This window comes from Maylandia zebra, linkage group LG14, assembly GCF_041146795.1.
Source record: "Maylandia zebra isolate NMK-2024a linkage group LG14, Mzebra_GT3a, whole genome shotgun sequence".
Classification (NCBI taxonomy): Eukaryota; Metazoa; Chordata; class Actinopteri; order Cichliformes; family Cichlidae; genus Maylandia; species Maylandia zebra.
Genome location: NC_135180.1, coordinates 34401322 through 34412994, shown reverse-complemented (window position 1 = coordinate 34412994; position 11673 = coordinate 34401322). Strand labels below are relative to the sequence as shown.

Sequence of the window (11673 nt, the reverse complement as noted above, 5' to 3'; positions counted from 1 at the left end):
CCCTTGAGTACAGAGTGAGAGGGTTGGGGTTGGGACGGTGGGGGTGTGGTGTACAGAGATAGCATAAAAACTGGAAAGGCATCCATCCCTTCAGGTTAAGACAGTGCAACTAAAGAACCTGTACATCCGAGCATTCTTTGCCACTGGTGAAGCCAAATAGGACTTGTTGCTGCTGTTCTTCAGTCATCCCATAATTGCCCTGCAGTTGGCCTGAAATAGTCCACATGGTGCCATAAGCCAAGCTTTTCCATCGGCCGATCTGTTCCCCGACACTGGAAAGTCATTGTACAAGTACACAAGTACAAGTAGTGTTTTAAAAAAACTGATTGTGAAAGACATCAAGAAAGAGAAGTAGTCACACACTGAAGTGTAGAAGGAAAAGGAGGTGCAAGGGGTGGGGTCCCAGTCTGTCAAGTACGGCAACGGCCCTGAACTTCAAATCACTCTTAGTTTCAAATTGAAGTCACAGTTTTATCTCAACTAGCGTCACATTTTCATCTTATTTTTTTTACCTAACATGACTGTACTCTAAAAATGTTTTAGTTACAGTTTTTTGAGGAAAACCACGTCTAACAACACGACTCTTTTGAACTGTTTTTGTGATGACAAAGACAAGATGATGAAATTCACGTCTACATCACTTTAGGTGTGTTTCAGTTTATGCTTTCGTCAAGTCGGCTTACAGTTAAAACAGACGCATACATGCACTGACAAGTGCAACGCAAACCCGCACACGCACACACCTAATCAAGGCAACTCTCTGCCAAGTGGAAACATCTCCTGTGGTTTATTTTGCTCATAAAATCTTCCACCATCACAACATAATTTAACATGTTTATTTCTTTTTTTTTGTTTGAATATTTACAAATAGACATTATAAAAGCAGGTGCACCAGAAAAACATAGAAAGCTGAAATCATGTGTTGGTTTTATTCCTAATGCGAGTCATAGAAGCCAGACCAGTTCATGAGTTTGAAAGAAAAAACATCCTTGTGAAACTTCCTGAAATTAAAATAATTTACCATGATTTTAAAACAAAATAAAATAAAACAATAAGTATTAATAGCCTTACTCATATCAGCACTACCACCATGTGTCCATTAATAGAGAACATGTATGGCGGTAAGTCCCCAGAGGGATTAAAAGCATGATGTCATCACTCTCAGCTGATAGTGCCTCTGGCTTTGAAAAACCAGTGGGGTTAAAGGACAATCTGACATTCAGTTATGAACATTATGAACAGAAACATACTGATAAAATGCATATTAGAAGTCACGTGGGTTGAAAAAAGAAAATAAAACTAATGGACGGTTCTTGTAAAATGAAAGTCCAGCCTTTCAGTCAAAAGGGATTTTCCCCAGGTTGGACTCTCCCTGTGTCTTTTTCTGTCCTTTATGATGTAGCCATGCAAAAACACCTACAGCCTTATCTTTGAGGAAAACCCCAACATCCCTGGTTTTCCACCTGTAATTCAGCACCTTTCACCAGGACGATGATGTGGTCATCTGAAATGTCCCACGTTTTCATCCCTGAATATGGATATTCTTCCATGAACGTTCATTATTGTCCTCGTGCTTTTTTGTCCAAATTTTATTGTCTCACACACTTCTTTTATGTACATTATTATTCTTTAGACACCTGTCAGTGCAACAAATAAATTAATTCATTTCAAGACCGACAATTTTACTACTGCAAGGTAAATGTACGTATAAAAACTATAATCGTTAATATGTAGAAGAAGAAAAAAGAGGTCCATGGCTTAATGTGCATCAAATGTGACAACTGAGGGATTGTTGGAGAAAAGCTTTAAAATATTTTGTTCCCCATGTCCACATTATCTCAAATTCTCTGTCACTTGCTCTTATCTGTAGTCTCCAACACAACATCTTCTTTCCCTCTGTGTTTTGAGAAGAGGAGGCAGAGCTGTGTGCCATACTATATTTTTAGCTACACTTGCAAGACTTCACGATCATATTGGACAGCTGCTCCACCTGCAAGTAGAAAATAACAGTGATGTGATCAATTATATATTGTTTTCACATAAAATGTTCTGCAAACATTTGACCTGAAAGTGACTGCAGTATAGATACCTTGTGTTGCCTCCCCACATAGTAGATGATTGGCAGTGGCTCTAGTGTCTGTGGAGCACAGCAGGGCTGGGCAGAAGCTCCGGGGTTATGATGTTTGTACAGTGCCAGAATCTGTAGGCAAGATTTATGAGAATTTACTCACCAAGACAACATGGTCCGAAGCAAATGTAATACATAAGCACAACATTTCTAAGAATTTTCAGTGTGATTTTAGAAAAATCTTAATACAAACTACAATACTTTACTTTTTAAAGACATTTTTGCACAAATTTTTGAAAGACCCAGAGTTTCCTCAATGAGTGGAAAGTGTTAAAAGTATTAAGGGCCATAAAAAGGATATTTAGCTTTTTAAAAGAGTAAAAACAACCAGAGACAAAGTTTTTGTCATCATTTCAGCCCTAACCTAATCAGGTTTGGCACAAACAAAGCTCCTGCTCCTTTACTGACGAGGGGGCAACGCATGAGGTAGCTCTGTGTATACTGATTTTTGGCGGATTTTTCACACTACATCCCCTTCCTGCAACCTGCAAGGGATTTGTGTTTTTGTTTTTCTCATAAAACCATTGGTTTTCCTTCTGAGTGGGATTTGTCTCTACCAGAATTTTATATAACCGGTTAAATTCAGATAGTCCTAGTGCCGTAGTGCTTAGAGCTAAAATAATACAAGTAGTCTTTGCATTTTGGTTTATTTAAATCATCAAGAATTATTATGGCAACATATAAATACAACATTGCCATTAACATTTTTTCCAGACTTTAAGAAATTGCCTCCTGGGATTTGGGAGAAATAACACTCATGAAAATGCACACAGTACCTGAGAATATTTGTTTTCTGCATCCCAGATATAGGTGCAGGACCCCATGCAGTAGTTGGCATAGTAACCCGTTGGCTTATGGATCCACTTCCATCCTAGATCTTTCCTGAAGTCAATGTACAGTTTCTTCAAACAGCAGTTGTGTGATTGGCTGCAAAAGAGAAAACAGTGTGAAGATGAGATGGTGCAAAGAGTATTGAAATCAAGTCAGTTTTAAAGCTGTAGGACGATAACTGTTATGTTGGGAGACAACATTACACTCAATTTAACCCTATGGCTGGGCCTTGGAGGTATACTCCATCTTGTGTACATGTGTGGGGGTAAATGAGAGGCACACTGTAATCTGTCTAAGATTATAAAACATTTTAAAGCTACAGTCCATTTATTATACAGCCACTAAAACGACCACAGAATTACAGCATGGATAAACAGGGATAGTTGATGTTTGTTGTTTCAGTGGTCTGTATTTTGAAGCTGCTCGTGGTTTAGTAGGTTACTATTGCAGCTTTAAAGCAGAAATGGAGTGGAATAAATCATTAAGTTCAGAATTGCTTACGTGCTGCAGCTGTCCGTCGTGTCAGTGGAACGTTTTGTGCGTAAACTCTTAGAGTGGTTGGTTTTAGGGATGGACATGGTAAAGATGTAGGGTAGCTGCTGGTTCAGCTTCTCTAATTCTTTAGTGTCTCCCCTCTTGCTCGTAGTCCCAGAGATGATAAAACTTAAAGTACCATCGTCATGCGGCATGCCGCATTCACAGTACCGCCGAAGTTCAAACTTCTGTTCATTCTCTAGTAACAGAAAAAAATCATGGAGGAGGGAAATATTACCTAGAAATTATATGATATCACACATGGGCTGAACTAAATAAATGGAAAGATTGACAAATACATGATGATGAAGTAAAAATAAATGCTTATCTCACCATTCCCTTGGAGCCAGGTCCGCAGAGGTTCAGTGACATCAAAGGACAGCCATTTGTCCTTCAGCATGTTTGTGACAAAGCGAGACGCATGGTAACGAGTCGAGGTCCCCTGGCTATAGTATAGCTCCACTCTCTCCTCAGACAAAATCATGGGCTCCTTGATGAGCATCCGTAGCTCTGCTCTGGTGAGTAGCAGATTGCCCCCGACGTTACTCCGTATCTGAGCGATGTTGAAGCTCATTGAGATGACCGTGGGCTTGTAGTTGGTGTTTGAGTTGTTTTTTTCTGTATGATGTAAGAAGAGGAAATTATGTTTTGATATTTTGACAAACAACCCATCTAAGTGCATTTAATGTTTAATGGGCAGATGTACATCTCATGTATATCTTGTGGTACAATATTTCAAAAGAACTTCATCCATCACGAAGGGAACCAACTTTCATGGTAGATGTACTTTAAACTGTCTTTTATTAAAAGCTAGTTGTAATGTGTTTTTAGTCTTTTAGGAGTTATTATTATATTTAAAAACGTAAAGAAAGCTAATGTGGAACAGTTTAAATGTTGGACCAGGACCAAATGTCAGTCAGCACAACATAGAACTTCCAAGAAATCTTTTCTTTGACTGTCTCAATAACTCCGTATCAAACTTGCTTTAAACATGGCATTTGTATTGCTGCAGACCCAAGTGGGTGCAGTGTTAAACTTGATGTTGTTCAGATGAGGGGTTCTCTGTGCTTTGTTCTCTGCTAACAGTCTTTCTCCTACAGTTACTGCTGCTCCACTCTGTATTTAGGGGGAGGGGCACATATGTACAAAAGAGGCATGTTTCTTTGGCTAACTTTGCCAACCCTTTGACCTCTCCGTTGAACCATTCCAACTAGGCCAAGTTTACCCTAACATGAATTTAATTATAACTTTAAGCATAAAGCCAGGAATGAACCCTCAAAGTGCCTTTTTGTAGAATGTGATAAAATAAGAATAAGCCACAATGTTACTAAATGTCATCACGCCTAGTTTAAAACTAAAAAGGCTCTCACAAAATACCTTTTTTCAATTTTCAATTTAACTTTATATGATGATTATTGTCTGTGGTTTCCTGTGACAGACAACTTCTTGGTACTTAAATGTGCAGTTCTCAAGAAAGCTGCAACCCACAATCTGCCTGTCTACCACATTTAAACGTATGCAATCATTCAAACACGTTCGAACCTTATAGCTGATCTCTTTTTAATACAGTAATGTTATGATGGTTTATGACCTACTTTAAAAGGCACTGCACTAGTATATTTAAATGCTTAGATGTGAGCTAGTCCCAAAAAACCTTCACTCTACACCTCTGCTGTTTCTCTGCTCTCCCTCATTTTGCCATTTTCCTCTGAATTCATTAACATTAGGCAAAGGCAACAAGTTTTGGCATTAAAACATTCTATTTGTGTTTAGGATTTACTAATTTTTCATTACACGTTTTGGTTATTTTTAATCATGAATCTTTACTTGTTTTTTTTTTGTGAGACCACTCCTAGAGCTTATTTGGTAAGTCATCCTATCGTTACTGTATTTGGTAAATGGTATTTAATGTAAATGGTCTTTAGTGTAATATCTGTAAACACAAAGAAAAGAACTATGATTATTAAAGGGATGACTGGGCATTGTAAGGTTAGAATTAATGGACATATGGCTCAAAAACATCAGGACTCTCGAATTAGCGGGTTCAGATTTTTCAAATCAAGCCAAGTTAATTACAATTTTTAACTTCTAAACTGTTAACAACACTGATATTTAGTAAACATTACAACACTTAGATGTATATCAATGTTTTTTATGAATAAAGTAAATGAAAGGCTTCTTTCATAAGTGCTTGTCAGGATTACACATTAATCAGATAAAATGGCTGAGCTCAGTGTTACTCAATAATCATAACTGCAGCCAAGTGTTCATCTCTTCCAGCTGTTGCTAAAGTTGACCAACATGAATATTTTGTTCTTTTACAGTTTTGCTGCCCATATGCGCAACTTTAATCATAGCATGAAGATGCCTAGAGGGCTTGATAAAAAACAGAGACAAGCTACTGGAGGCTTTAACACCATAAATGTATGAGTGTTACGATCGAAAAGATTACGTCGAACAGTCACATGCAAAGATAAGCACAGGAAGGCAGAAGATCAAGAGTGAAACACTATAGAAAGCGAGTGAGAGGCTCAGAGAGGGGCAATGTAACTGTTAAACACAATGGTAAGGAAACAGCACAGGGAAGAATGCACTCTTGAATATAACTCACAGTTGTGAGGGGTGAGAGGGTGTGAGTGGGGGTGTGGAGAAATTGGAGATGTGTATCAATGGAGCGCAAGTACTGGCCAGGACCCAAACCCTCTACTCTGTCTCAGCCTGCCAAAGCAAGGGTTCTCTGCTCTCAAGTCCGGGAATTACTCTCTGATAGGAATTGCAACCCAGCCTTGCATACTTGTGCTACATATTCAGCCCAGGCTGTACCAGGATACTCCATGTCACGGCTGCTTGTATATCATCTACCATCTGCATTGTGGCTGAGGTAGTGTTTCACCCCTTGCAGTGAGGCCGAACTGAAACCAAAAAGAACTGATGTGGAGTGTAACGGGAAATGAGATGACAGTTTACTGGTACCACCCAGAGCAGTCAAATATTTGGTTTGAAGCATATGAATGGAAACACAGACGGTCACAACAACGTACAGTATGTCAAGTGGAATTGGTGTGCCAGGCAAACGCATGCACGGAAAGTCAGAGTCTCCATTTAGTTTGAGAAAAGTGAGATAAATGTGTTAAGGGTTAGAGAAGTGTTTGCAAAACAGGAAATTAAGTCACTTCCCCTAAGAAGCATATTGGCTGCTGCACCATAATTACGTTGACGCTTTATCTTCACTTCTACTTTCCAATTAACAGAGTTTGCATTGGCTCTGTGATCAAAATTAATCATTTAGAGTAGAAAGTGTAAGAAATGAGCTCCATGCTCAGCTAAAAAAATCTCTCTCTCTGCTAGACGGGGTAGAGATAGCATCCTAGCCTGCATATAAATGTGGGTGTGGGGGGATTTGTGTGTTGAATCAAGGCCTATCCACAGGTAAGCCGGGGACAGCTGTTGTGACAGGTTGAGTAACAGCTCTATAATTACCAGTAGGAGGAACCAGATTCCAGCAACTGACTAAATATTGGCCTTCTTCCCTCTCAGCTCCACCTTCTCACAGCCCCCTCATCAATGTCTTGTTTCCCCACTTCACCCTATTTCACACTTGACTTTGGTCCCTTGTTGCTACTCCTTTCTACAATACAGCTTTAAGTTCATTTACTTGTAACTACAATAATTACTTCAGAGAAGTGAACTACTTTCATCCCAGAATAGCACAAAGTGGCTAGCTTCCAAATGAGAAAAGCGTTCCCTCGTGTAAATTGGACCAAAACTCCTTTTAATAGGAGGATAACTTGTGTGGGCTTCAAGGGAGATATATGAGTGCTAAACAGCAAAAGGAATTTAGCTTAATCTACCACACAATTACCACAATGAAGACTAAACCTATTATGTTCTAAATGCTCTGCACACAAATATGTTTCCCCCGTAGAATGATTTTGAGAGTCAGGAAAGTGTCTGCTGCCCAATAAGATTTAAATGTAGAAAAGAATTGTTAATGGAAATAAAAATATTTTTCCCCCTGTATTCTATTTCTGTTGTTTCGTTCAAACAACGTATTACAGAAAAGCAGAAGCTGGATAAAATCCTTGCGTGTGTGTATGTGTGGCTTTTTTTAAATTCACAATTGCAAAGCAGTACTTGATGGCCTTAACATTTATCCTCATACATTTGTCATTCTCCTTTTTCAGTGTGCAGAGGTTGACTCAACAGTGGCTCCATAGTGTAATGGTTTACACATTCCCCTAGCAAGCGAACCTCCCAGGATTGAAACAGCAAAATCCCTAGCTTGATCCCAGGAGGAGACAAATCCCTTGTGTCTCCTCCCAGAAAGTCATCCGACATAAAAACCTGCCAAATCAAATACGTGGTGCTACATGCTGTTGTGACCCCTCGTGAGTAAGGGGGCAGCTACTTTCAGCTGTTCCCTTATTAGCTGATTCAAAACAAGGCAGCGGATAGATAAGGCAGTGGATGGGTGTTCTGTGGCATTCCAGAGCTATAGGAAACACATGCTCCCCATGGGCACCGCTTGCACCGGACCGGACCTGAGTCATTCAAGATCTCAGTGGCCATCAGCCTGTCTTCCTTCCTGTCAAGCTGCCCTGTCACAAACACACTGCAAACACATTGATATAATAAGCTCAGGAAACCCGCAGATAGAGGAGTGCAAAGGAAAGAAGTGAGAGAGAGAGAGAGCGTGCAATATGGATAATCATGGTTCAAGGGACACACTGAAACTAGTCAGTGACAAAGAGAAGCAAAAGTGATGGAGAACAAGTGACAGGTTAAGCAAGGGAGAACTCAATGCTCAAGTTACAGGAAAACCCCAATCCCTGAGGGTCAAAGTCAGAGAGAAAGAAAAAAGAGAAAATGAAAGAGAAAAAGAGCAAGCATGGGTGAAGGAGTTCATTTCATGTCTCTTCCTATTGCTTTTCTACTTTTCATCCTGTTCTTTGGTTGTTACCTAAGCAGAACAAAATTGTGCTCTTCATTTTGAAGGTTGCTTTGTTCTCTCTTTGGTCTACACACTCCTGAGCATGGTCCATCCACTAAAGTGTGCTGTTTGAAGTGGTGGATAAAAGGGGGATAGTGTGGATGGCTGCCTGATAGGGTGATGAGTATAGACATGCAGAGAACAATGGAGCATAGAAGCAAAACTAGAAAATATGTTTATCGTAATAGTTTGGGAATCATTAGGCAATTACAGCCAGAAACCATTTGGCTGAACAAACATCATATGCAGCCTTGCCAGACAAAGAGCAGTAATAAAGCAGTAAAAATGCCATAGATATCATGTAAGCAACACAGCATCAGACCAGATGCTGCACAGAGTTCTGCTAACTTGTAATGCCTGTGATCTCTGAACCCCTGAAACTGCCTCAGGATCTTTGGTGGAGATCATAAGGGTTACACGTGTTGAGGGAATTTATGGTCAAGATTGGAACTGACACCAGCCATAAGGCATACGGTGAATGCTTGGGAGTGCAGCTTGAAACTTCTGGACAGCACTGTGTGCACTATATTTAATATTAGTGTTGATCAACCAGACAAAGAGCAGTAAGGACTGTACAGGGGGACTGTAAACAATGCTATTGTTTTGTTTCTGCTAGTAATAACAACATTATTACCGCAGTATTGCCGTAGTGGAGGGATTAACAGCAGCACTTCATGTGACATCTGGACAATAACTATTTTTTCAGAGTGGAAAGTGTCAGTGCAATGCTAGTGTTCACCTTGAATTATGTCTCAGCTTGTAAATGTAGTAGCATAAATAACAGTCATTACTTGACATTCAACTATAGTTAAGCCATCAGGAATTGCCCCCTTTCTTAATATTCAATCAGGATTCACAGATTCAAGATTTATATATTGCTGCTAAGGGTAATTTTATACTCACCTTTCATGATGAACCTGTTAACCACCTTGGCAAAGTATTCCTCCTCCTTTTGTTCTGTGGGGATGTTTTCCTCTTCCAGAACCTGCTGCTCCTTCAGAATCTCACTGGTGCTGTTGTAGAGTGATAGCAAGTTGGCAGGGATCTCTTCCTTCTCCCCAGCCTCTTCTGGTGCCTTTTGCAAACGCAGTTTGGTGAGGATCTGGCTCCTAATGGCCTCGATGCGTTTTTTCTTCACCATCTCCAAGTCCACAGTGTTACATGTAGACAGATTGTGTACACTGCCCACCATGTACACTACCATCAATATCAAGAACCACAATTTCATGTTGACAGCCTGTCTGTGCAGTCACTTGTGTTCTTTGGTTCTTAGTAAAAGCTCCTCCAACTTCCCTTTCAATGCCTTCGTCCAACCGGGGATCCTTTGGGAACAGTGAATCACTCAGTGGAGAGGTGTCACTGACGCAAAGTGTTTACACACGACAAAACAATTACAGCAGTGTGGAGAGTCCTGAAAATTCACCACCACGGCTGTCACTGCTGCTGTAAAAAGTACCTAACACATCTGTCTTATTTGCATAGAAACAGGTGGAAAGAATCCCAGTGAGCAGACAGACATCCAGTGACGACCCAGCCTCTGACTCAGCCAAACAGGTAACCCAGTTACGTCCCACAGGATGAAGCAAGTCCAGAACAGAGCTGTCAAATGCTAAAAGAGCCCATGCACACAGTCAGTGCCCTTTTGTAAGTTTCTACAACACCTCTAGGTCCAAAACAAACTACTACCCATCAAGGATTCAGCAGATTTGTTTCTGTGCTCACAGACCAATGTTTGACCGATATGTTTTCAAACCTCCAAATCCAGGATTATATTATGTTATTATATAAACTGAATCCTGTCTATTTTAGAGCTAGCATATCATCCTCCACATGTCACCACAGTCTTTCTTACAGAGGCAACCTAAGTGAATGTGAAAAGAGTAGTATGGCACTCAGCAAAATGAAGACAGGTGTTTACAGAGCCCAAGTTACTTGTTATCTAAGACTAAGACGTTTAAATTGGCACAATTTCTTATTAGTGCTAATGACAAATATTTCCCCTGTAATGTTCTGTAATAAAGAGAAAATATTAATAATAGTCTCTGCTTAAAAAGTTTGAAAATGATCTTCCTATTTTTTTTAGGTTTGGTGAGATGACCTCAACCTTTACAGTCCAGATAAAACTCTCAGGCGCTTTTAGTCAGTCCGGAGCTAATCAAATATCAATGGTTAAAAGAAAGAAATTGTTCTCAAAGAAGTTACTTTCATCAGCTTATTCAATACCAGTCACAAACCTGCACATGCCCCTATAGAAAAACATTTCACAAACATGTACTGCTCTTGGCTCTAACTACCTCTTTTTACTAGTAACAACATGTGATCTGTGTACAGCTGCACTACACCAGAAATTGCTTTCAACGCCTCTGTCTCATGCCTACTTCACAGACAGAGCAGCTGTCTCTCTATCCCTCTCCTCTCTCTCAAACATGATAATACGATAGTGTATGCTCTCTGGGTTCCACTTGTGAGATTAAATGTCTCAAGCGCGTTTGCTATCAGAAGATTAAAATGTCAGTCTCAATGAAACAGTGTCCTCCGGTAACAGATTTTAAGTTTGACACACCTTCTTTAAATGGTGATGTACCATCCAGACACAGCGGCAGTAACAACAGCAGTAGCCGTCCCTCTTAACTTATGCTGTTTTGGGAACTGGATTTTAGTCTCGTCTCTCTTCTATCTTCCCTCTGTCCATCCAGCGGTATCGCCTCGTTATTTTCCTCTACAGTTTCTTCACACCTTCTTCCTTCGAGGCTCCACCAACAAGACTCCCTATTCGCACCTCTGTTTAACTCGGAGTCTCTGCTCGTACTCTTTCTCTCTCCTCCTGCTTGTCAGAGCTTGCTGGTGACAAAGTGATTTGTGGGAGCTCTGCGCTTAGATAACTTCTTTTGCCTTGCTCTGCCTCTTTCTCTCCCCCCCTCTAGCTCTTCTCTTTCTCTTGTTCCTGTTACTCTATTAGAGCGAGCAGCTCTCCGCCCAGGAAATGAGGGTAACGGCCGCAGTGTAAAACATCTGCTGTTTAACAGAGCTGACTTCTGTCCACATCAGGAAGCCAGGAACTGAACATGCTTAATAACTGACTTTAGAAGCATTACCTCTGTCACACTGCGATGTCTGCAACCAAGGCAGTGATGATATGTCAATAAAGTCTTATACAAATTTTTCACCGAATGCCCACCACATTTACCTG

At 40.3% G+C, this 11673-nt stretch overlaps 1 protein-coding gene across 1 annotated transcript; it reads right to left on the bottom strand.

Moving 5' to 3' along the window:
- Positions 1–821: 821 nt before the first annotated feature.
- On the bottom strand, positions 822–11400 carry tgfb1a (transforming growth factor, beta 1a). Its single transcript, XM_076873416.1, has 6 exons — positions 9387–11400; positions 3827–4111; positions 3461–3692; positions 2905–3055; positions 2090–2200; positions 822–1990 (listed from the first exon to the last, which is right to left on the bottom strand). The coding sequence occupies exons 1-6, from the start codon at positions 9709–9711 to the stop codon at positions 1943–1945; spliced, it is 1152 nt and encodes a 383-aa protein (XP_076729531.1). The 5' UTR covers positions 9712–11400; the 3' UTR covers positions 822–1942.
- Positions 11401–11673: the final 273 nt, after the last annotated feature.

Coding starts and splice junctions, on each gene's coding strand:
- tgfb1a (XM_076873416.1), bottom strand. CDS start 9,711: ATGAAATTGTGGTTCTTGATATTGATGGTAGTGTACATGGTGGGCAGT. Junction 3,693..3,826: donor GACCTGGCTCCAAGGGAATG/GTGAGATAAGCA, acceptor TTCTGTTACTAG/AGAATGAACAGAAGTTTGAA. Junction 2,201..2,904: donor CAGAAAACAAATATTCTCAG/GTACTGTGTGCA, acceptor TCTTGCCTACAG/ATTCTGGCACTGTACAAACA.